Source organism: Endocarpon pusillum, assembly GCF_000464535.1.
Source record: "Endocarpon pusillum Z07020 unplaced genomic scaffold scaffold4345, whole genome shotgun sequence".
In the NCBI taxonomy this organism is placed as follows: Eukaryota; Fungi; Ascomycota; class Eurotiomycetes; order Verrucariales; family Verrucariaceae; genus Endocarpon; species Endocarpon pusillum.
The window spans coordinates 92,884-117,608 of record NW_006916422.1 but is presented as its reverse complement, the minus strand read 5'-3'; the positions used below and the strand labels follow the sequence as shown (position 1 = coordinate 117,608).

The window sequence follows — 24,725 nt, the reverse complement described above, 5'->3', positions numbered from 1 at the left end:
GCCTTTCTATTTATACCACTTTTTCGGATTTTGTCGCTGGAGCTCTTCCGAGTGGAGCATTCTCCTGGCGCATCTGGGAGCACAACAAGCATCAGCGTGCGCGCAGGCCTCTTGATTGCTCTTCCAACCTCGGTCTCGGTTCCGCTGCGCCATCACTGGGCCTATAGTCTGCCTCTAAGGCATTTTACATCGGCCTCGATATGCACGGATACACACTCTCCTCTCTTTTGAACGAGATGAGATAAAACCATGACCGTGATGGTGTCGGAACATTCATTCTTCTTGTACGATATTGAGCCTTTTTTTTTGGCGGCATTTGGATGAGGGAAGCGAAAAGGAATGTGAAAGAAGTTGCACACAATGCAGGAAGCGAGGCACCAATATGCGCTGTGTGCCAGTGACAGTGATGATGGAATAAGTCTAGGCAGTGAAAGAAGGAGAGATGGTAAGTGTATGGGGATGGATGGACCAGAACAGGTCAGGCTACAAAAGAAGGCCGTAGAGTCAAGCCCTCAGGGTGGGCACCCTAAACCACACATACTGACAATCTATTGTCTGCGAGATAAAAATCGAAAATAATACCACTCCGCTTACTGAACTTCTCCGAGGTGCTCCCTTCCCATTCTTTCATCCCGCGACCAGCCTCACCTCTGCTGTGTCTGTGCATTCGTTGTCCTGGGGTATGCTGTGGTCTCAGCATCCTGAAGTTTCTCTCACCTCCGAGCCTGGACATCTAGTGCGTTAGGCTACGCCGTATCTTCAGCCCCCTTCAGATCTCATCTCATCTCATCTCGTCCTTGTTCTTGCTCTTGAGCATCCAAATTCAAGGAGCACACCGTGCCCTCCCTCACCACACTCACAGGTATGATAGAAAGGACAGCATTTGGAAGAATGCTGCACACGGATCTCGCAAAGAGGGCCAGAGGGGAGCCAGCCAGGAAAACAGAATCTACCAGACGGAATACTTGTATGAGGTTTCCTTAAGAAAGATAATTCGCTTACGTACTGCAGCGAGAGCACAGGCAGGCATCCACCGCTTCGTTTTAGGTATGTATCTAGAATACGGTACAGTACAGTCGTTTCCCAGTCCTAATGTAGAAATTGCCTTTTGGGGTTCATCAAGAAGACAATCCGATAACAATACAAAGCAAATTCACTGGTTCTCTCGAATCGTCCTCGCAAGCCCCGCTGACGCCCACCACTCACTCGGAATATCCTCTCGCCTTGCTATGCGCTGAATGAGTCTATGCATGCTCTCCAAATCGTTCTCCGGCTCTGCTGTGGTGTCTCGCGTCCCCGTCTGTGTCTGGGGGCCAAAGGATCCAAGTCGGTGGAAATCTTCTGCGGCTTGGGCGAATCCGCGGCTGGGGGTGTCTGGTCGGCTGGCGGGGCCTGTCTCGGTCTCTTGCAAGTCTTGCGCGATCTGCTGGGTTTGGTGTTCAATGGCCCTTAGCAAGTCGTGTGCATTGCGTGGTCGTCTGTTGATGTTGACATTGTTATTGTTATTATTGGAGGTACTGTTTGCTTCGTGTTGTCGCTGCCAGCTAGGAATTTCAGTACGGGCCATGCCACGAGCTCGAGCATTGTTTGAAGCGCGGAGTTCATCCATTGTCCTCAGCGTAGTGAAGTGGTGGGCAAGAATGCGGTTTTCGTCAAGGACGATGTCACGCTCTTCAGGCTCCCGATTACGTTCAGCTTGCTCATGGCGCACGGTCAGCATAGGATTTTCGTCGGATCGTGGGCCATGAAATTGGACAAGCTCTCCGGCAGGATTGCCGGCGCGAGCTTGTCGTGCATCTGCAATGATGTCAAGCATAGTGCGCATGCTGCCTCGGCTCTCCATAGACAGGCAATCATATTGGGTGCTGCGGATATCCAAGTCCATGTTACCATAAGACGCTCTGTAAGGCCAACTGGGGCTAGTCGTTCTGGAGACGGCACGCTCAGTCGGTGTGGTAGCTGATACAAAGCTTGTGTTGCGCGATTGTGAGGCTTGTCGAGATTGGCGAGTTGATTGGCTTGCGGTGGCTGAGGTGAAAGAGCTATCGGTGCTGGGAAGTTGGGCGTCAGGTTCCATCGTGGTAAGAAGGGTCTCCCAAGTGTCTTGCCCGGGATCTGATGACGAAGAGCTGACACTGCGACGCCGATCTCCGAGACCGCCAGAACCGGATAAACTGAACCGATCTGATTCAAGTCGTGGTGACAAATGGCTGACGCGTCGGAGAGGTGGGTATGAGGCAGTCCAGGATGACTCGCCTGGTGGGGTATGGTGTCGTGGAGCACTACCACTAGTCGCTGGTTCATGCTCCTCGTTATCACGATGCACCCCTCGAGCTGGGGCAAAGCCAGGAGTAGGATCTGCTGGAATGAAGCCGGTAGTCCCTTCTGTGGCTCTAAGACGAAGTCCTACAGCACTGTTGTCGCTAAAAGAGTATGGTGGGCTGGGCATGTAAGGTCTTGCCAGAAGGGCTTGCTCCTCTACAGATCTCTCAGGCGAAGCCAAAGAGCGTGATGTAGGTGCCACTTCAAAGCGAAGAGCTGATGTGTAAGATGTGCGAGGTGAACGTGGGACTCTTGTTCCCCGGCCAGAACGTTGATGTTGTAAGCCATCACCTCGGAGCTCCTCATCGACTGACCTACGTATTGCGTCATGGACACCTCCTTCATCACCACGACGTGCGGCATCAAGAATGGGACCCCATCTTCTCATCGCCCGAGACTGTATTTGTTGCTCTGTCCCACGATCTTGTCGCATACGAACGCGATTTCTCGGCCTCGTACCGGAAGATAACACAGTGGCGGCGCCATTAGGGACTTCATTTTCATTTCTCTCACTAAAACGGTGTAACCTTCCAGTGTCTCTGATCGTGCGCTCTCTTCTAATAGCAGATCGTGAAGAGGCCGCGGCGCGCTCAGCTTTTTCAGCTACCTTTTGAGGGCTGCTTTCGCCAGGCTCTCTGAACATACTGCAATAAATATGGTCAGCAAAAGTTGATACATTGCCTTTCGGCCTGGAAAAATAATGTTACTCGCGCCAGGCCAAAAGCCGATCTGCGATAAGGCTGCGAACATGTATCGCGAAGGGGTCACAAAGTACTTACGGTAAGCCCATACTGACGGCCTCACAGAGTTGAGGAAACGGTCCTCAGAGAGAGAGAAAGATGTACGCGACAACAACAAACGGAGCGCAATGATATAAAAGAGCAAGAGTGGCGATTATTTTATGGTGATGATTGTTCTGGAGGCTCTTTGAGATGGCACGCGAGAGCCATAGCTAAACAGTGGGCAGTGGCCAGCCTGAAACACTGAGGCGGACAGGCTAGCAGGTTAACAGCCTAAAGGGATGCCGAAACGCTTGTCTTGAAAGGGGAAGGCGCCCTTCTTGGGTCGTGCCTTGCCAAGAGCATCTAAGTCCTCACGCCAAGGCCATCCAAGTTCACATTTTCAAATACTGAACAACTACGGAGTACTGCTACTCTGTACTCATACAGCAAAAGGTATGACAGTATGAATGTAGACATCTTATCTACAGTCACACAACTTTGCTCATAATGGCCTTTAGATCGGAATATGTTATTTTCCACCTTTATCTGACTGAACACGATTATGATTGAGCTTGGATTGAGCAGGATCGCACAGCTTGTCAAGCATACGCCCTTGAGCTGGAAGGCTATTCATGTAGCTGGCACAAATGGCAAGGGCTCTATAACTGCTTATCTTTCTGCCCTCCTCAAAGAGGCTGGCGTGGTCACCGGACGGTTCAACTCTCCACACCTGATTGATCGATGGGATTGCATATCCATCCAAGATCAGCCTGTGTCCAAAAAGGTCTTCACTCAAGTTGAAGATGAGGTGAAAGGTCGGGATGAGAAATATAGAATTTGTGCCTCCGAGTTTGAATTGTTGACGGCTACAGCTTTTGAGATATTCAATCGTGCTCATGTCCAGGTTGGTGTGGTTGAGGTAGGACTGGGAGGTCGATTGGATGCCACCAATATTCTCAGACCCCAAGATGTCCTTGTCTCTGTTATCTCAAAAATAGGGCTTGATCATCAGACCCTGTTGGGCCAGACACCAGAAGCCATTGCGGGTGAAAAGGCGGGTATCATGAAAGAGGCTGTCCCTTGCATTGTGGATGGCACAAATGAATCATCTGTTCTTCAAGTGCTCCACGAACATGCAAAGAGAGTGAAAACCACGTTGTCTGTGATCAATCCTGAGACAGCTCCACATACCATGAAGATGCTGGAACCATTTGTTCAGAATTTAGATATGGCACCTCATCAGCAGGCTAATCTCTTTCTAGCAATTGAGGCAGCGAGAGCAGCGGAGTCATCTCTTAGACCGAAGAAACCTGTTGATCAGTCGCTGGATGTGATTTCAAGGGTCACCTGGCCCGGAAGACTTCAAATAGTTAGTCTCCAGCCACTCCTTGGATATGATATTACCGTCCTCCTCGATGGAGCTCACAACGTCCAGGCAGCTAAGTCTCTTGCTGTTTATGTCGATCAGAGGATTCGTCAGCAGTCTGGCTCAGTGACTTGGATTCTGGCAGCCAGTAAAGGCAAGGACCTCCTGGAGCTCCTTAGTTGCATTCTCAAGCCTCAGGACAATGTCATTGCCACCGCATTCGGGCCTGTGGATGGAATGCCGTGGGTTGAGCCTGTCGACACCGGGAAGATTGTGCAAGCTGCCAGAAGAGTTTCTGAAGAAATCAAGATTACTGCAACAAAAACGGTTGAAGAGGCATTATGTGGCTTATCAGAACTACATCGTGCAGCACCTGTGGTGGTGACCGGAAGTCTGTATCTTGTCTCTGATGTTCTGCGACTGCTAAGGGCAAGCAAATAAATGGCAGAGTGGTCCGTTCACATGATACAGGATGAGGGGATATTTTCCATTTTACTGGTGAAAAGCCGACACTTCTCCTACAGCCTGAGATACCAAAAATCTGTTCTCCGAGATAGTCTGCCACAAAGTATCTATTGTGATTCATGTCAGGCATAATCAGTCAACCTGAGATTCCACAGACACCTCAACTGCATGATTATGTTAGCTACAACCTACAGAGGAAGATAAGTATGATAAGTTTGAGCATTTACGGCAGCAGTGAAGATGCCTCTGTTGCCCAGCACAGCACGTTCGAAAAGAACTCCAACCTGTACATTAATCTGGCCAAGGGGTACAACAGAATCTGTTCCGTCTCACTGCTTACACTGGCCGCTCTCCAGACACGCTGTACAATAGGGTTTGTCCCGATATAACTCCTCAGCTCAACTGCCACGAGTCCCTTGAAACCCTTCTCCATGGATACCAATTCAATGATGTTGAATTCTGGCACTTTGACTTCGACCAGCTCTAGATCATTCTTGTGCACAGCCATGCTCATAGACTCGTACATGACAGTTCTCCTACCATCTCCCTTTCCCACATCCCAGGCGATCTTCATTACATGATGGAAGGTGTCTGGCTTAGTCGCTCTGGAGTTGAACATTGCCATGATCTGGTTTGCAGCAACAGGTTCGCCGCTGTTGAATATGAACAGCGCGTCAGAAGCGAGAAATGGTGCGAAAGGGCTGATGGATGGTTCAAGGGAGTCCAGTGCCCGGAGAATGGCCTTAAGGAAACGAAGACCTGGAGATGCGTCGGGCAAAATGAGCGGGTACGGACCATGATAATGAAAGCTTCGGGCATGATCCTGACGCTTGTCTAAGTTAAAAGTAGGGGTAGGGTTGTAATGCAACAGAAAATAGACAAGAGAGTGTGAAACTGCATCTGACTGCTAAGGTAGTACCCACGATATTTAAAAATTCCTACTTCTATTCCCCCGTGGATTTATGACTGTTGGCATACAGAAGGCAATCCTGCACTTGGTTGTCATACAAATTACTAACTTAGTAAATATAGTCTTTGCCATCAGAATTCGATGTCTTCCCCAGCGATGATTGTTACTTTGAACGTTTCTGAATTCCTCCCAATCTTAAATCGTGGGTACCACTGTAGAATGAGTTGCCCAAGGAGCGACGATGCTTAGGAAGATGTGGCTATTAGACAGATACTGCCCACAGCGTTCACTCTGTTGAAGCAAGCCAATTCAACTTATAGATGTGCTGCGCGGTTGACACGAAACAGGCACTCGACCCCTTCTCTGTCATCTTGGTGCTCAATGTTGAGGATTCGAATCTGTTGAGCAGCATTTGTTCGATTGATACTTGATGACAGCAAGGGTGTTCATTTTGCTCGCGCGACCACTTTCACTACTAACTAGTAGCAGTTAGGTACTATTAAGTCATGCCAAGAATTTCTCTCGATTTTGGCACCAGAGTCCCGCTTCTGCTTCTGCGGGTTCGCATCACTTGCACAAACTTGTGTTTTGAGCATTGAGCAGCGGCATAAGGACCTGTCTGACGGAGAAAACCCGTCTAACAGTCTGAGCATTCTGGTGATCCCTTGCTTCCCTTTGAAGTTGCAGCAATAGGCTCAGTCTTATGTTACTGGTCATACACGCTCACCCTCTAGGACGGTCCATATACCACATACCCAACTGTGGAGATTTGCATCAGTGCCTGGACTGGGCTGTCTTCGGATGTTGAGATTGATGGTTCCCTCAGATATGGTCAAGCCTCCTGGAATCTTACATTTCCGTGCCCCCATTCACTGCGTTATCTGCTGTCAATATGGTCGGTCGAATCATTTCCGATACCACTGAAGAACAACCCCCTTCGAAGCTTGCGAATGGCATACCAGGGAAGGGACGGGGCCCTACAGGCTCCTCGAGCCCAAACAAGAAGGAAGAGAAGCCCAAGGCTCTGGATGTCGCAGAATTAAAAGACTATCAATTAGGAGATTGTTTAGGAAAGGGGGCATTCGGATCGGTCTACAGGGCACTTAATTGGGGAACCGGGGAGACGGTTGCTGTGAAGCAGATCAAACTTGCAGACCTTCCGAAGAGCGAACTACGGGTTATAATGCTTGAGATCGACTTGCTGAAGAATTTGGATCATCCCAACATCGTCAAATACCAGGGATTCGTCAAAACCCCAGAGACGTTGAATATCATACTTGAATATTGTGAAAATGGTTCCCTACATTCCATATCGAAGAACTTTGGCCGCTTTCCTGAGAACCTCGTTGGCCTGTACATGTCTCAAGTTTTGCACGGCCTACTGTATCTTCATGAACAAGGTGTGATACACCGAGACATCAAAGGTGCAAATATTCTCACCACGAAGCAAGGTCTTGTTAAGCTTGCAGACTTTGGCGTTGCCAGTAGGACGACAGGCTTACACGAATCCAGCGTTGTCGGTACTCCATACTGGATGGCCCCGGAAGTGATTGAACTAGCTGGTGCCACGACTGCATCAGATATATGGAGTCTGGGTTGCACAGTCATTGAGTTATTAGACGGAAAGCCCCCTTACCATAAACTCCAACCAATGCCGGCTCTTTTTCGAATCGTCAACGATGATCATCCGCCGCTGCCTCAGGGAGCATCACCGACTGTGCTTGACTTTCTTGGTCAGTGTTTCCAAAAAGACCCGAATTTGAGAGTGTCTGCAAGGAAACTCCTTAAACATCCATGGATTGCCAACGCACGGCGATCTGATGCTGTTGATCCGAAGAAGTCGACGGAGTATGGAGAAGCTATAAAGAGCGTTCAGGAATGGAACGATGCTCTCAAAGGCTCACCACCAAACATCGTCTCGAGTAACAAGCCCTCCAGGCCGTCTCCCGCGAGTCCAATACATGGTCAGAGAGATATGTTTCGTCCTCTCAAGACGCCTGCACAACCCGCCCCAATCGTGTCAAGAGCAAAGGAAGCCAACAATAAATTTAGGTCACCCGAAGGTGCTGCTGATGACAACTGGGATGACGACTTTGTCTCCGAGATCTCACCAAGAGCTCTACAATTGCCTCAACTTCGGCCACATGATCACTTTGGAGGAATGCTTTCTTCAGAGAAATTGAAGGCTTTTGCTTCTTTCGAAAGTATTACGGAGCAGGGCCTTCATGAACCAGACTATGACAACGATAGGACCTTGAAGAGTCCGCTCCAACCAAGTGAATCTGATGCATGCAAGACAGTGCGACCGTCCGCACCCGTTAAGAAGGCAGAACCCAAGCATGCTCGACATAAATCAGAAGCACCACAGGCTAAAGCCAAAGCAAATCAGACAGCTCGAAAAGCTTCATTGTCGTCCGCACGCCAGAACACCGACCTTTCCAAAAGCAAGCCACTACCATTAAAAGCCGCGGATCACTATCAGCCGCAACCTTCACGATTGTACCGAGAAAGCTCAATCGAAGATTATTCAGACCTCGTGCTCGGGAACGAGTTGACACTTGATACTAAGCTCAGTATGATGCAAATGGAGAATGAGGTTCCCTCGAAGATCCTCGAGTCTCCGAGCGTCACAGATCTGATGCAGTCAATGCGACCTCCTCCTGCGGGTGGAAGTCTCCGCCGACAACCACCACCAAGAGGGAAGATCTCAATGAGAAGGACCCGATCTTCAATAGAAATCCAAAGATATGCAGAGAACGAACAGGACGAGGACTTCTCAGACGTGTTTGGGATTGGCCAGAACATCCTTGAGAAGACGGAAAGCGAAGAGGAGTCAGAACCTGGAACTCTAATGCTCAATTCGAAAATATCAAACAATTCCCGGCGAAGTGATGGCGATGACGAAGATGACCCATTTGCGCAGCTCGAGGAAGGTCTGCCAGAGCTAGATCTCGAAACTAACATTGCTCGTGACAAGCATGCTCGACTTCGTACAGACGTTGAAGCATTGGTTGGACAATTAAAGGTAGCCCAGGACGATGATTTCTTGTTGCAGATATCAGAAGATTTGATGAACATCTTTGGACTGTTTCCAGGAACGAAGAACGTCATCGTCACCGCCCATGGAATGCTTCCCATCCTGGAGATCTTGGAAGACTGCTCTCGTTTGGACATCGTTCTCAACCTCTTGAAGATCATCAATACAATAATTGTCAATGATACCGAGGTTCAAGAAAACCTTTGCTTTGTTGGTGGTATTCCTAAGATCAACAAGTTTGCGTCAAAGAAATACCCTCGTGACATCAGACTTCAGGCCGCGGCCTTTGTCCAAAAGATGTATCAAACTTCTACCTTGACGCTTCAGATGTTTGTGAGTGCTGGGGGACTGACTGTCCTGATCGACTTCCTTGAAGACGACTACGACGACGATAGAGAGCTGGTTCTCATTGGCGTCAACGGCATATGGAGCGTTTTCGAGCTTCAGGGCTCCACGCCCAAGAATGATTTTTGCCGCATCCTGTCCAGAAATTCTGTCCTTGATCCGTTGTCATTGGTGCTCAACCGAGTCCTCAGCGAACCGGCAGAGAATGGGGAACAGCGTGAGCTAGCGCAACTCTGTGAAGGGAGAATCGCAAGCATCTTCTTTATATTCTCGCAGGCGGAAAACTACGTCAAGGAACTGGTGGCGGAGCGAACGGTCCTTCACCGTGTCTTGAAGAACTTGAAGAAGATGTCGCCTGCACATCAGATCACGATGTTGAAATTCATAAAAAACCTATCCATGTTATCAACGACCCTTGACATTCTTCACAATTCCAACGCCGTAGATGTGTTGACAGAGCTGCTTGACTGGGGCATGAATCAGCCTCATTGCCGAGAGCTCTCGAATCAAATCCTGAATACCATCTACAACCTTTGCAGGCTCTCGAAACGAAGACAAGAAGATGCAGCAGTAGATGGCATTATTCCCATTCTCATCAAAATTGTCAAACAAGAGTGGCCACTCAAAGAGTTCGCCTTGCCCATATTGTGTGACATGGCACATTCGAGCAGAGCGACAAGACGAGAGCTGTGGCAGAACAAGGGTCTTGCGTTCTATATTTCGCTTCTGTCTGATCCTTACTGGCAAGTTACTGCCTTGGATGCAATCTTCACATGGTAAGCATTTTTATTTTGACTTCGAAACAACACTGACGATCATGCCTAGGCTACAAGAGGAAACTGCTCGTGTCGAAGACAGCCTGCTGGACAATCATACTTTTACTGTTGCCATTACGGCAGCATTTACTCAAAGCAAATCTAGTTCTTTCGAGAACTTACTCGAGCCTTTGCAGAAACTGCTTCGCCTTTCCCAACCCATTGCGGCGTCCATGGCCCGCAGCGCTGAATTATTTGAGTGTATTGGCCAGAAACTCAACTCTAACAAGCCAGCTATCAGGCTTAACTTGCTAAGAATCATAGGTAGCATATGCGATGCGACAGACGAAGGTGGTTTGCTGCTCGAGCACTTTGGCCTCTTCGATCTGATTCGCGAGCTACAGGTCTCTGACTCAGCAGTCCTGGTCCGAAGCATGGCGCAGGAGTTGATTCGCTCATGTGAAGAGGTTGACAGTATATCTCTCCATGGTGGTGGTGGTGCTGTCGGAGGAGGTGGAGGAGGTGGGGGAGGGAAGCGGCGTCTTAATGGCACCGGAGCCCTACGACGCGCCTCAGCAAGTACAACCCCACCACATCTGCTGGAAAGACAGATGAGTATGCCAATTGGGCCGAGCTCGCCCCAATTGGGAAGGTCGGAGAGGAGCAGCATGGGATTCTTTGATGGATCTGACGGCGTTGCTGTAGGATTGTCAGGGAGGCTGGCACAGACGCCAAGAAGACAAAGAAACGGGGTTGGCTATCTCAATGGCTCTACAGCTATAAGACCAGCAAGCCGGGAAGGGCCAAATGGTCTAGGAAGGGAAAGCTCGCCAGCCATCAATCTGCCTGTTCCTGCCTTACAAAAAGCGAGTACAACTATTGGAAGCATCAACTCACCGTCTGTTAACGCTGGCAACGCCAATGAGATTGGTGTGGTCAAGAGCCGTCTACCACGGGGTATGGTGGGGGGCCAATACCGAATGAGCCGTCCGAGCACAACCAATGGCAATGGGTCTCGTGACACAGGTGGAAGTGCGGCTGGACCTGGGACAAAAACGCCTGGCGCGACGCGCGTGTCTAGGGAGAGTCTGTATGGAGCAAGAAACGGCGGTGTTGATATTACTGTTGCAAGTGCAAGAAGGACAACGGCTAGACGACATCCTAGCGGCGACGGAAAATGGTCTTGACTTGATATCGTCTAAAGGGACTCTCACTCATATTCATGTTTGCACCAGATGGGAGTAGGTGAATATGCATGGTCTACCAAGAATTGTTCTTGACGCCTCATGATTGTCAAAGGCTGACGATGTCGAAGGCGATATGATTTTTCTGGTTGTTGGAGGAAATTGGCGACAGTCCATCTTTGCTTGCGGATGGTTAGAAGCACGGCATGGACATTTTCAGAATTAAGCAGTTGGGGGCTTGTAAAGAAGTTCACTGTTTCTATCAGCCGCAAGTGTGCAGGAGATGAAGGTGGTAGGATTAAACGACCTCTACAGAAAGGGCAGCCCAATGTTATGGTCTCAGTTCCTGTTCCGCCATCCACAGATTAGCAGATATTGCGTTGGTGCTGGACTGGACACATGGACTTACAGATCAAGTCTCCTGTGTAAACTGATACTGGAGTTGCAATGGAGGTGACGTGATGCAATATGTAGTGTTGGTGGTGTGGGGACTCGCCACAGCATGATTTGTGGGCGGGCTAAAACAGGCTCGATACAGCTGGTGGTGGATAGGGGCCGCTCGGGGGCATGCCTCGGCTCTAAACTGAGAACTTGGAGGGAGACCCTAGGACTTGGACAAAACTTGGTCAGACAGTGATAATACACCATCACCAGATAAATCAGTAGTCAGGGACAGCAGCAGCTGATTGAACTGAGTTTTTAACGCGTCAAAAAGGATGTTTTCCTTGTTCCTCACGCGTTCCTAAATTCACGAAATATTGGAGATCCCCGACACGTGCACCTCTAGCTCAAAGAAATCTGCCCTGTCGCCTTCGCCACAATGGCAGAGCAGCCACAGCTGGCTGTGAGCTCGAATACCCCAATACTGACACCAAAGCCAACGCCACGCAGACCAAGCGACGAAGAATACGCCGAGAAAAGTCGTCTTGCGCCGGTCATGGAACAATCAGAAACCCCACATCAAGTTCTAGACAGATCCAGCTCATCAAGTTCAGACGAGCTTCCGACTGCACCAGGCTATCTGTACTCGAGCGAACCAGCTTATGGTGAAAATGGCGATCATAATCTTACATACACTCCGACAACAGTCTCTGCCTGGACACCTTCGACCGGTTTATCCTCTGGCTTCTCCTCATGGAACTCTTATTCCAACGCAAGGCCTCGAGGAGGAAGTGGCGGCGCTGCCAGTGGAGCAGAGAAGCCTACAGCAGAACAAGGATTCGTGCCAGATCCACGAGTGCAAAGACCATCCGCTCCTCTTCGAACACCCTCAAATACGTATGCCCCAGCTCGAAAACCACTTCAATTCTTCAATGCTTCCTCCGTACGCACACGCTCTTCGTCGAACATGCGGACATCACGCCGAGATCCGAATGCTCAGTATCGGGCACAGGAGAAGGCTTACGTGCAGCGGGTCCGGCAAGGTCCTGCAGACTGGACAAAATTCGATACGCAGACCCCAAGCGTGGGATTTAGTACAGATTCCGAGACTGAAGAAGAGTCCCCATCATCAGACCTGCAGTTTGACAACAACGATCCATACGATCCGGAAACCAATCTGTTTCTTGGGAATGAGGATGTACAGCCGTCGTTGGAAGAGCTTTCGGTTCCAGAAAACAGGGAACGACTGGAGTGGCATTCCATGCTGGCATCAGTCCTGAAAGGCGACGTCGTGAGGCAGGAGAAGCAGAGACTGATTGGCAACACGGAGCAAATGTCTAGTGTAGAGTTGAATGGCGAGATATGGCTAGGAGTCAAGGCCAAAGCCCATGGGCGTACCACTGCCATTCAGAAGAGGATGATTGAGGATCGTCGTGCAACGATTGGCCCTACCATTGAGAGCATAATATCCTTTGAGATCAAAGGCGAGACCGAGGTAGGCAAGCCACCCGCAATGCAGGTGGAGGATGTTGTCCGTAAGATCGAGAAGTGTGAATGTCTATACTCAACCCGGAAGGGACTTGAGAATGCTCAACCCCGAGCGGCGTCAGATGCATTCCAGGCAAGTTGCGATGCCATAATGTCATGGCACAATACCACGCAGCTCATCAATACCGAGTTAGCCATTCTTCAGGGCTGGGTGGGCAATGCAGAACTAGACTTTCAGAAGCCAAGGAAGCGGTCAGATTCAGGGGGCAAGCTGATCGACGAGTCTTCGTTCATTGATCGCATCCTCAAAGAAGATGGTCTAAATTCGTTGCAAGGCAACCACAGTATGCTCTTCCCTATTGGCGAAGTAATCAAGAAGGCGAAGAATACTTTGATCCACAATGCGAGTACTTTCGCAGAACGCCATCTGCCACCCTACATCGAAGAGCTTCTGACCTTGTTGAACTTCCCTTCGCGCCTAATACAAGAGATTGTCCGCATTAGGCTCAACTACGCCCAGAAGATGAAAGACTCTGCACAGTCGTCGGCGATGATAATCGATCAGATGATCGATCAATTTCAGATCCTCATGAAACTGGCCTGCCGAATCAAGCAGGATTATCTCGATATCTCATACCCTGCCCCAGGCTGGGAGCTGCCACCATGCATTGATGAGAATTTTGACGGTGTCATTGTTGATGCCCTCAAGTTCTACTTCAAGATGTTGAACTGGAAGCTGGGTGCAACGAAGAACACATTCAAGGAAGCTGAGATTCTGGAGCAGGAATGGGAGTTCTCCAACCAAATTGGACGTCAGTTGGAAGGCGGGGATATCGAGGTCGCCGAACAGTTCAGCTCGTTGACCGCCAAAGCACTTCTCCGCCTAACGGGGCATTTTGAGAGAGAACTTCGGAGCCAACCCGACGAGTCAGCCATAGAGATGGAGAAACGCTATAAAGCCATTCTCGATTCAGTGCGTGTGCGTCAGCGCAAGCTCTTTCGGTTCTCTCGCATTCTCCGACAGAGATTCGAAAATGCGACAGAGTTCAGCTTTGGCCTAGACCAAAATGAGCTACAAGAATTCTACGACTCCCTTGTGGTAACTGGCCACTTCCTGGTTTCAGCTGTTTCAGATAATGTCCCAGCGGGAACATACCTGATCGCATCCCCATCGCTACGAAATAGAGCGAAAGCTACACAATCCATCCTGGGCACTTCATTCCATGCAGAAGATGCACCCGAGGATCCCACGAACCCGTACATCTTGGTCCTCCGACCCGAAGAGACATTGTCTTGGGAGGGCGAAAAAACACAGATGGACCTACCGGAGCTTCCCACTGATCTGCGTGTGGGAAGACTACGTTTGGTGGCCGATGGGTCGCAACAACGATTGCACAACGCCCGTCAGAATCTGTTCAACGCGACAGGCAAGAAGCTCGACATTGTCATCGAGCAACGAGCAAATCTCGGACGAGTCAACATCGAGTTAGGCAAGATCAAAAAGACAACATTCAAACTCTCCAATACCATCATGGAGAGTGTTGAAATCATACGAACGAAGAACCGAGGAATTGCGAGTCCTGACTTGATTCAATCGTGCTTCGCATTTGCTACGGAATTTGGCAAGCGGTCTCTCATGTACATGGATCCAAACAGACGAATGATGAACAATCTGAAATTAACCCGTCTGGCGCTTGATTGGGTGAGCTTCATCTGCGACGATTGCGATGCTTCTGAACGGAAAACTTTCAAGTGGGCTGTGGTTGCTTTGGAGTTTGCAATGATGATGACACGCGGTCAGAACATTCTGGCGATTAGCGATGAGGAATACAGTCGTATCCGTGTCAAGGTGGCAGGCTGTATGTCCGTCCTTATCTCGCACTTCGACATCATGGGTGCCCGTTCGACGCTCGCTGCGCAGCAAGAGAAGGTGCGCATGGAGGCAATCAATGGTCCTACCAAGCGTCTGGATATAAGTCGAATGGTGGATGATGATGAAGCGGCACAGCTGGTGACCACACAACGAATGTGTCTGCTGACTGAGATTGAAGATGCTCGGCGGGACAATGAGGCCAAACGAGCAACACTTGGACGAGTCCTTGAGGGCTCAAATGAGGCAGACCGCTCCCTTACTTTTCTGTCCTCGTCTGCTACCAACGTTACGATGCGTTGGCAACAAGGTCAATTTGTTGGTGGAGGAACATTCGGCTCTGTTTATGCTGCTGTCAACCTCGACACGGGGTATCTTATGGCTGTCAAGGAGATCCGGCTCCAAGATCCTCAGCTTGTTCCAACAATCGTAAAACAGATTGGCGACGAGATGGGTGTGCTCGCAGTGCTTGATCATCCCAATATTGTTTCGTATTACGGCATCGAAGTGCATCGAGACAAAGTTTACATTTTCATGGAGTATTGTTCTGGCGGTTCGGTAGCAGGTCTACTGGAACATGGCCGCATCGAAGATGAAACGGTCATCATGGTGTATGCCTTGCAGATGCTTGAAGGCCTCGCCTATCTTCACCAAGCTGGCATTGTCCATCGTGACATCAAGCCGGAAAATGTCCTTCTCGACCACAATGGAGTGATCAAGTACGTCGACTTTGGGGCGGCCAAGATTATCGCGCGGCAGGGCAAAACGATCATGGCTCCCGATCCTACTCCGCAATCGCCCCATAAAGCGGATAAGCAGGCAGGTGGTGATGCAAAGCATAATAGCCCGCCGGCGGCACCTCGGGGCAATCCTCAAAAGACCATGACCGGGACTCCCATGTACATGTCACCAGAAGTCATCCGGGGCGATGCGCCTTCGAGCTCGATGACACGCCATTCTGGTGCCGCAGATATCTGGTCTCTGGGCTGTGTCGTATTGGAGATGGCCACAGGGCGGCGGCCGTGGTCGACACTGGACAATGAGTGGGCCATCATGTACAACATTGCGCAGGGTAATCCGCCGCAGCTGCCATCTACAGATGAGCTTAGCGAAGACGGGGTGGAATTTTTGAAAAGGTGCTTTGAGCGAGACCCGTCGAAGAGGAGCTCGGCAGCAGAGCTGCTGCAGCATCGATGGATTGTGGAGATCAGAAGGTTGGTAGTTGATGTGCCCGATACCCCAAGATCTGAAACAGGCCTGTCGACAAGCTCAACGAACAGTATGCCCAACAGCGTCCATCCATCGAGGCAGAATTCCAGCAACTTCTAGAAAGGTCATACACCTAGGGAAACACACAATCACACAATCACAATCACACAATCACGCACGCTTCGTCACGCCTTGCACGTTCCATTAATGAGCTGCTTGGTCTATCATCGTCTTCAGGGCTATCACATCAGATTTCTACCCGCTTCACATATCTATCGTTAAATTCTTCTCGCTGCTAGGTTACGGCTGGTCAAGAAGCCATAATTTGGGCATTAGCGTTGGTGTTGGTACTTGTGCTTACTTGTTCAGCAGCACTGCTGAAAAGCTGCTGCTATTAATATTGAGGTGATGCTCATTGACATTTGCGTAAGGGGCAAGCTATAAAACAGCCCCCATTCTTGCATTAGCACAGTATGATACGAGCCTCTCATAATACTACTCGTACCAGATCTTGAAGATTATCTGCAAGGTTGTAATATCAAGCACGGAGGTGTGTGTGCATGTGTGTGTGTGCATGTGTGTGTGTGCACTAAGCAACTGGCATGACGATTCACAGCTGGGCCCCCAGTGCGTAGTCTTGAAGTCACAGTTGCTGTACTTTTTCCTGGTGCATGACCCAAGGACACTTATCAGGGGTCAATGCTTGACGTCTCGCCTCTGCTTAGATTCTGCATTGGAGTGATGCACCCCAGACAAACACAATGAGTGGAATACTACGTACTACTCATACTACGTATGGATATCGCGCAAGCACGAGCCACCATGACCTTGTCGGCGAACTTGCTAACCGAACCCTGCTAACCGAACCTTGCTAACCCTGAGCTAGTCCTTATACTAAGAGGACTGGCAGCGGCGTTCTCCACATCGGCTCCGAAGAGAACTGATTAGTGAGTTCGTCTTCAATTGAGTCACAGTGGCGTTGGCCCGTTGGCCCGGGGAGATTGGATGCTCGGACACTGATCTGCGATAGTTGGTTGACAGTTGACATCTCAATCTTGTCGATTGCGAGATGGACCGAGCAGGCAAATCTCTGTCTCTCCCACCCACTATGGTATAAGTAGAACTGGCACATGATGTTCCTCCGGTGTCTGTGCCAGTACGGCTTCGTGCTACCCCTACAGAGAGAGTTCGGTTCCTTTATCTGAAGCAGTCTAGTCTACGAGTACTACCTACTACCTACTAGCTGATCCTCACTAATGTATCCCACGTTTCAATAGCAGGAAGAATGATGGTCCGTATCTCGAATCCTTCCCACGTCAGGGGTCGTGCATTGGCTCCTCAGCAAACCAGGATCAGTGCGCCTTCCCCTGAAACAGCAATTGTGATCCAGGTACCAAGCTTCCGAAAAGTCTAAGCTCGACGTCTCATCCCCATGCTGCACTGTTTCGATGGCAAAATTCGTCCGACTACCGCCTCCTAGTCCACTTCTAGCATCATCATTAGCGACATCGTCAACTCTATCCTCCCGATTGCATTGATAGCACTATGCTCTTTTCCTGCCCAGTGCAGGTCACTAGCCGGACGGCGGAAGACTGGCAGAATGGACCGGGACCCCCTTCTCCCACTTTGCTGTCTTGCAACGATAATAATAACGCCTCTACCTCCGCGGATCACCTTTTCGTCGCTGCTAGTACCCTGATGCTACATTCATCTCTTACGTCTGATGTCCAGCGCGGCGGGTCCTTCGTGAGTTCCTCAACCTCGATCCGATGACTTTTCCATGACGAAATCATATCAACATGGCCAGTACACATGGAGGTCAACCCGTCTCACCTACCAACTATACCATCGGACCATATGATCAGAACAACGGTGATCCGAATGGCGGAGAGTCCCTCACGCAAGACCTGAACGTCTACCAGAGTGGAGATATAGCGTGGATGCTCACTGCAACTGCGCTGGTGCTGCTTATGATACCTGGTGTAGGGTAAGCTACTTCTCAGGCCTATAGAACATATCCCGAACCTATCTCATATTTGTGATAGCTTCTTCTACTCGGGCCTCGCACGTCGAAAATCCGCCCTTTCGCTGCTATGGCTTTCGGTGATGGCGGCGGGTGTCGTGTCCATCCAATGGTTCCTCTGGGGTTATTCTCTGGTCTATTCGCGTTCAGCCGGCAGATTCCTGGGAGACCTTAGCCACATTGGCTTCCGCAACACTCTTGCTGCGCCCTCTGTTGCATCACACAGGCTGCCAGACCTCCTCTTCGCAGTATTCCAAGGAATGTTTGCTGCGGTCACGGTGGCTTTGGCCGTGGGAGCAGTGGCCGAGAGAGGGAGATTGCTGCCTTGCGTGGTGTTCATGTTTGTCTGGACAACTGTCATATACGATCCAATTGCTTGCTGGACATGGAATCCACATGGATGGAGCTTTCGAACTGGTGTACTGGATTTCGCGGGGGGAACGCCGGTCCATATCACGTCTGGTGCGGCTGCATTGGCATATTCACTCATGCTCGGCAAGCGACGGGGACACGGAACCCACGAGCTAAATTACCGACCTCACAATGTTGCCAGCATCGTCTTGGGTACCATATTTCTGTGGTTCGGATGGTTTGGATTCAACGCGGGTTCAGCACTCTCTGCTAACATGAGAGCTGTGATGGCCGCAGTGGTGACTAATCTTTCTGCCTCGGCGGGTGGCGTGACATGGTGTCTCATCGACTACCGACTGGAAAGAAAGTTTTCAACGGTAGGCTTCTGCTCGGGTGTCGTTGCCGGACTGGTCTGTATTACTCCGGGTTCAGGATATGTTCCTGCGTGGGCGGCTGTTGTGTTTGGTGTGGTCGGTGCGGCAGCTACGAACTATGGAACGAAATTGAAATATTACATGCGTATCGATGACAGGTAAGCGCTTTCACCAGGCATCCGCTCATCATTCTAACTCTGTATAGTCTTGATATATTCAGCATTCACTGCATTGGAGGCTTGGTGGGCAATCTTCTCACTGGTCTCTTCGCAGCCGACTATATCGCAGGTCTCGATGGCACCACCGACATACGTGGTGGCTGGCTCAACCACAATTACAAGCAAATTCTCTACCAGCTGGCGGATTCAGCGGCAGGCTTGGCATATTCATTTGTGGGTACCTGCCTTATTCTGCTGCTCATTAATTTCATTCCGGGACTATATCTCCGAGCCCCTGAAGAGGATGAAATTATGGGCATGGATGATACAGAGATTGGGGAGTTCGCTGTAGGTCCCCCTTCGCGCTCCTCGTTGACATATTGGTGTGCTGACCTCTGCTAGTATGATTACGTCGAGCTGTTGAGAGATGTTGTGCATGGAGTAGAGGATGACACCAGTTCGGCATTACCGATGCTGTCCATGTCTCTTTCGCGCGAGAAGCACATTTATACGAGTGACGGTAGCAGACCTTACAGAGCGATCGAGCTCGAGGGTGAACCTGTACCGCATTCCGAATGATCCAAGATGTTCTAAACCGGGATAATGTAGATACAACGTAGGTGGCCTTGTCAAGTCTTCATTCTTGATTTCAGTCTAGGTGCTTATGTTAGCGAGGCGTATGGGGGATTTCGACTTAGATGGCTGTATCAATACAAATCAAGCTTCGGGAACATATCTTTTCTCTATTCGGCAGAACTACAAGTAGAAGAATACACTTGATAGGTTTGGAGCATTGCTCTCCCATAGTAGTAGTCAAGGAAGATACCCAGATACCCAGATACCTTCGGGGTGCCAAGAACGTATCACCGGAGCCTTATAGTACTTACAAGTCAGCCTACTCGATAGTGAATAGTGAATCGCATCACCACCCCCAAGTGATCATCTTCTCTGCGCACGGTGATTAGTCCCGTCATTCAAGGAACCTAATTTCTTGTCCACTCACCCTCCTCTACTCGCAATGGATGACCCCCCAGGTGTCCCCGAAACAACTCAATCAGGCTTCCCTCAATCTCCCTCCCAGTTCGACAGCGACCCACGAATCTCTTTCTCCAAGCTCGAAGACAAATGGATCCTAGAAACAGAAGAGGGACCAGAATACGAGTACATCAATGGACTGAAGAGATGGGTACCAGTGGTAGGCACCAAACCATGACCCACCACCTCTTTTTCTCTCCCCAATCACCACCATGGAGGCCTGTCAGTGCCCTTCACCCATTCACATCCTCCTGAACTACACGGTCTCGAGCAGAAACAAAAAGAAACAAGGGCAGATTCTAACCAGAGGTCTGGTATTATTGGGGAGTACAGCTGGACCAGTCGTTACTGGAAGAGCAGAGTAAAGCCTACAAAGTTGAAGGTGTAGATGAGGATGCGCCGGCTGCCGCTGCTGCGCCGAAGAAGAGAAAGAAACAGCACGTCAATGGTGAGGAGGTGAGTAAAACCGATGGCCGCCCGCCTCCGGTATATAAGCTGGGATCACCATCTAACGAAAATGGCTGCCCTCCAGGACCAACCAATCCAGAAGCCCAAGAAAGCCCGCATAAACACCGCCGTCTACGTAACCTCGCTGCCTTCCGACTCCACCCTCGAAGAGATCAACTCCGTCTTCTCCAAGTGCGGCGTCATCGCCGAGGAGATCGATCGCGGCCAGCCGCGGATCAAGATGTACGAGAACGACCAGGGAGGATTCAAAGGCGATGCGTTAATCGTATATTTTCGACCCGAATCCGTCAATCTCGCCATCCAGATGCTGGACGATACAAGTTTGAGGTTCGGCGATGCGGAAAGGATGAAGGTGCAGGCGGCGGATTTTTCGTACAAGAGTCAGCAGGATGCGCCGGTTAAATCAAGCAAGAGGGATCAGAAGAAGGTTATAAGGAAGACGCAGAAGTTGAATCAGTATGGTACATGGTTACGGCTTGTACGAAGCACGCTGACATTTCTGCAGCAAGCTTGCCGATTGGAGTGATGATGACATCTCTTCACTTCAGGACACGAGTTCGAGGTGGGACAAAGTCGTGATTTTGAAGCATATGTTCACATTGCAGGAGCTCGAGGTACGCTTTTTTCCAGTCCACCATTCTTCTGCTACTTCCCTCTCACAGCTCAACTGAACCTGTTGCTGCTCCATTCTAGGAAGATCCCGCTGCGATACTCGAAATCAAAGAAGACATCCGAGACGAATGTTCCAAACTCGGCGAAGTCACCAATGTCGTTCTCTTTGACAGGGAACCGGACGGCGTGGCAAGCGTGCGCTTTGCTAACGCTGAGGCCGCCAAAGCATGTGTTAGGGTACGTTCTTTTCAGGTCCTCTACTCACTCACTCCTTTGCTGAGATAGGTTGTAGTTGATGGACGGGCGCTGGTTCGACGAAAGGCAGCTGAAAGCCTATATTGCGGATGGAAGCGAGAAATTCAAGAAGAGCAACGAGAAGAAGGGTGGCGACGTGGAGGATGAGGATGGAGAGAATAGCGACGGAGGAGACGGTGTTGGAGGCGAGGGCGACAGGTTAGACAAGTTCGGGAAATGGTTGGAAGAGGAGAAGAACACCAACAGCAAGAGAGATGATCAGCAGGACAACTAAATCGACTCTGGGTTTTGATCAGTTCTGAGGGCAATTTTGGGGGCTGAAGCTTGTTCACAAGGCGATCGATATTTGCTTGATCGATACCCCGGATTGGGTCTGAAACCTCAAGAAAGAGTGTAGTGCCATGCAGAATTGGAGTTCAACGTCCACAGCAAGGATAATACAGTATGCCGCTTCCACGCCATGCCTGCTTGACCTCCTTTTCACCCTTACAGAAGAAGCCCTACCTAACAGGAGAGCGGCGGCGGCATCCGTAGAAGCAGCCACAGTGCTTTCCAGGGTACTCCATATTTCGTATTTCGACCAATTGGGGGATGGGGAAACCTTTCATCCAGGGCTTATCTTATCTTAGCACGTCACTCCTCTTCGACTAACGCAGGTATACGGAGTGTCAGCAACCCAACACCATGCCTAGACAGCCTAAAGAGTCCTTGACCAGAACGGTGATCTTAGTTAAAGCAAGGCAATATTCAACCGCAGGCTTCACGATCTCAAGTGCAGATAGAAGACAATTAATGAGTCAGGATTGAAAAAGAGGTATCAAAACTCACCATGATCTGGGCGTCATGTCGCCGATCCAATATTTGCTCTTTCTGATCGGTTGTTAAGTGTTGCATTGCTGGTACACCTGCGTCAACATGAAAGCAACTGCTGTCGGTCATCCCAACATAGCAAGGTGGCGGAAGACATGTGCCGGTGCAGAGAGATTCAGATTACCAATGTAAACACATAGGATGAATGAGGATTTGTATTAGACTACCTCTTTTCTGGTAAGTTGCCTTGTGAGCTGAACTATTGCATTCACACTGCAGTCGATGCTCACATCAAGAAGGTTGACGTCTAAAGAAAACAACAGGGCATAGAACAGCATGCTCATGTAGACCGGAAACATTCACTGTCATCCTTCCATTCGTTCACGTCCAACTTCTCCAGTCATTTGAACCGATAAGCCACGACTGAGGTGAAGAAGAGCGTCCACCAACCATCAGAACCAATAAGACCAAGAGTATACTTGACCTATTCATCGGCATCAGCCGGCTCCTCCTCGGGATACTCCTCCTCACCCTCGGAGATGCTAGCGTCCTGGTATTGCTGGTACTCAGAGACGAGGTCGTTCATGTTGCTCTCGGCTTCAGTGAATTCCATCTCGTCCATTCCCTCGCCAGTATACCAATGCAAGAAAGCCTTGCGCCTAAACATGGCCGTGAACTGATCACCAACGCGCTTGAATAGCTCTTGGATGGCAGTCGAATTTCCAACGAAGGTCGAAGACATCTTGAGACCACGAGGGGGAATCGAACAGAGAGCAGTCTGGACATTGTTGGGAATCCATTCGACGAAGTAGCTTGTGTTCTTGTTCTGAACATTGCGCATCTGGTCCTCAACCTCTTTCATGCTGACTTTGCCACGGAAGATAGCCAAGCAGGTCAAGTAGCGACCATTTCGGAAGTCCGATGCAGCCATCATATTCTTCGGGTCGAACATTTGCTGGGTGAGCTCCGGAACGGAGACGGGACGGAAGTTGTGGGAGCCACGGCTGGTGAGAGGAGCGAAGCCAACCATGAAGAAATGGAGACGCGGGAACGGCACCATGTTGACTGCGAGCTTGCGCAGATCAGAGTTCAGCTGGCCAGGGAAGCGGAGGCAGGTAGTGACGCCAGACATGACAGCCGAGACGAGATAGTTGAGATCACCATAGGATGGCTCTTGGAGCTTGAGGGTACGCATGCAGATATCGTACAGCGCCTAACAAGATTAGTTGATCGATGCCTTCAGAAGAGGTCAGCAGACATACCTCATTGTCGATACAGAACGTCTCGTCAGAGTTCTCAACAAGCTGATGAATGGAGAGAGTAGCATTGTAAGGTTCGACAACGGTGTCAGATACCTTTGGCGACGGAACAACGGAGAAAGTAGCCATCATGCGGTCTGGGAACTCCTCGCGGATTTTGGAGATCAATAGAGTGCCCATACCAGCACCCGTACCACCGCCAAGAGAGTGTGTAATTTGGAAGCCCTGGAGGCAGTCACAGCCCTCAGCCTCACGCCGAACCACGTCCAGAACCTGATCAACAAGCTCAGCGCCTTCAGTGTAGTGACCTTTGGCCCAATTGTTTCCAGCACCTGACTGTCCAAAGACAAAGTTATCGGGTCGGAAGAGTTGACCAAACGGACCAGCACGAACAGCATCCATCGTACCAGGTTCGAGATCGACGAGGACAGCACGTGGAACATATTTGGTACTGGTAGCCTGGCAAGAGTGAGAGGTGAATTAAGATGGCTTGAAGATGGACTTAGACAAACCTCGTTGAAGTACACATTCATGCGTTCCAACTGAAGATCGGATGTTCCATTATAGCTAAAAATAATGTGTTAATGATTGAACAAGGATTGTTGGTGCTAAAAACCATACATGCCAGAGGCATCCAGGCCATGCTCGCCAGAGATTGTTTGCCTAGGTATATGTGAGTGTCCGTTTGCAAGCGCAAGTCGTCAAGGAGTGGGAAGTGGGCATACCAAAAAGCAGCACCGATTTGGTTGCCCTTCCAAACGTGTCAGTAAGGAAAGCCATCGAGGTTAGAGCACGACATACACATTGGCCGGTCTGGAGATGAACCTGTCGCGAGAAGAGTGGTCAGCTTTTTTCCATGTAAGACGCATTGTTCAGGAGATGGACAACGCAGACGCGTCTATATCAGCAGCAACTTACAATTTCACGCATGATGTCGAGTTCAACAGGAAGTAACCCAAGGTTAGAGAGGTAGGATAGCAGATAACAGGGCTCGTAGAAGATGCGCTACTGAGTCGAGGGTAGAAAGGTAACTGTGATATGGTAGGTTTATTTGAGCAGGTTGCGGTCTGAAAAGCAGTTGTGGGAGACGGGCAAATCAACAAAGTTAGCGCGGTGCCAGATTCAGTTGTGGACAGTCAGAAGCGCTGCAGGAACCAGTTGATGCCAAGACCTCACAAGTAATCACAACTTGAAGTCACATGATCGTCACCGTATGGGCCTGGATACCCAACCAGACAACATTACTTGTGCTCATTAAGAAATACTCGAGTATTGTGTCAAAAGGCCACAAGCACACACAAGCCCTATTAACATCTCATACTGGTA

At 49.9% G+C, this 24,725-nt stretch overlaps 8 protein-coding genes across 8 annotated transcripts; 5 read left to right on the top strand and 3 right to left on the bottom strand.

Moving 5' to 3' along the window:
- Positions 1 to 1,153: 1,153 nt before the first annotated feature.
- Positions 1,154 to 3,112, bottom strand: EPUS_02494 (uncharacterized protein; the record flags this gene model as incomplete). The annotated part of the gene is made up of 2 exons (XM_007805495.1): positions 1,154 to 2,966; positions 3,102 to 3,112. 2 exons carry the CDS (start codon positions 3,110 to 3,112, stop codon positions 1,154 to 1,156), a joined length of 1,824 nt encoding a protein of 607 aa, XP_007803686.1.
- A 494-nt stretch (positions 3,113 to 3,606) lies between these two features.
- EPUS_02493 (uncharacterized protein) lies at positions 3,607 to 4,851 on the top strand (the record flags this gene model as incomplete). Its single annotated transcript, XM_007805494.1, has 1 exon — positions 3,607 to 4,851. One exon carries the CDS (start codon positions 3,607 to 3,609, stop codon positions 4,849 to 4,851), a length of 1,245 nt encoding a protein of 414 aa, XP_007803685.1.
- A 247-nt stretch (positions 4,852 to 5,098) lies between these two features.
- Positions 5,099 to 5,500, bottom strand: EPUS_02492 (uncharacterized protein; the record flags this gene model as incomplete). The annotated part of the gene is made up of 1 exon (XM_007805493.1): positions 5,099 to 5,500. The coding sequence occupies one exon, from the start codon at positions 5,498 to 5,500 to the stop codon at positions 5,099 to 5,101; it is 402 nt and encodes a 133-aa protein (XP_007803684.1).
- Positions 5,501 to 6,677: 1,177 nt separating this feature from the next.
- EPUS_02491 (Cytokinesis protein sepH) lies at positions 6,678 to 11,109 on the top strand (the record flags this gene model as incomplete). Its single annotated transcript, XM_007805492.1, has 2 exons — positions 6,678 to 9,943; positions 9,993 to 11,109. 2 exons carry the CDS (start codon positions 6,678 to 6,680, stop codon positions 11,107 to 11,109), a joined length of 4,383 nt encoding a protein of 1,460 aa, XP_007803683.1.
- Positions 11,110 to 11,926: 817 nt separating this feature from the next.
- On the top strand, positions 11,927 to 16,174 carry EPUS_02490 (uncharacterized protein; the record flags this gene model as incomplete). Its single annotated transcript, XM_007805491.1, has 1 exon — positions 11,927 to 16,174. The coding sequence occupies one exon, from the start codon at positions 11,927 to 11,929 to the stop codon at positions 16,172 to 16,174; it is 4,248 nt and encodes a 1,415-aa protein (XP_007803682.1).
- Positions 16,175 to 17,853: 1,679 nt separating this feature from the next.
- EPUS_02489 (Ammonium transporter 1) lies at positions 17,854 to 19,539 on the top strand (the record flags this gene model as incomplete). The annotated part of the gene is made up of 4 exons (XM_007805490.1): positions 17,854 to 18,041; positions 18,100 to 18,960; positions 19,008 to 19,308; positions 19,363 to 19,539. 4 exons carry the CDS (start codon positions 17,854 to 17,856, stop codon positions 19,537 to 19,539), a joined length of 1,527 nt encoding a protein of 508 aa, XP_007803681.1.
- Positions 19,540 to 19,978: 439 nt separating this feature from the next.
- EPUS_02488 (uncharacterized protein) lies at positions 19,979 to 21,604 on the top strand (the record flags this gene model as incomplete). The annotated part of the gene is made up of 6 exons (XM_007805489.1): positions 19,979 to 20,155; positions 20,329 to 20,451; positions 20,528 to 20,919; positions 20,969 to 21,077; positions 21,157 to 21,312; positions 21,368 to 21,604. 6 exons carry the CDS (start codon positions 19,979 to 19,981, stop codon positions 21,602 to 21,604), a joined length of 1,194 nt encoding a protein of 397 aa, XP_007803680.1.
- Positions 21,605 to 22,624: 1,020 nt separating this feature from the next.
- On the bottom strand, positions 22,625 to 24,329 carry EPUS_02487 (Tubulin beta chain; the record flags this gene model as incomplete). The annotated part of the gene is made up of 7 exons (XM_007805488.1): positions 22,625 to 23,353; positions 23,403 to 23,858; positions 23,912 to 23,966; positions 24,021 to 24,062; positions 24,125 to 24,150; positions 24,201 to 24,224; positions 24,318 to 24,329. 7 exons carry the CDS (start codon positions 24,327 to 24,329, stop codon positions 22,625 to 22,627), a joined length of 1,344 nt encoding a protein of 447 aa, XP_007803679.1.
- Between the last annotated feature and the right edge of the window lie 396 nt (positions 24,330 to 24,725).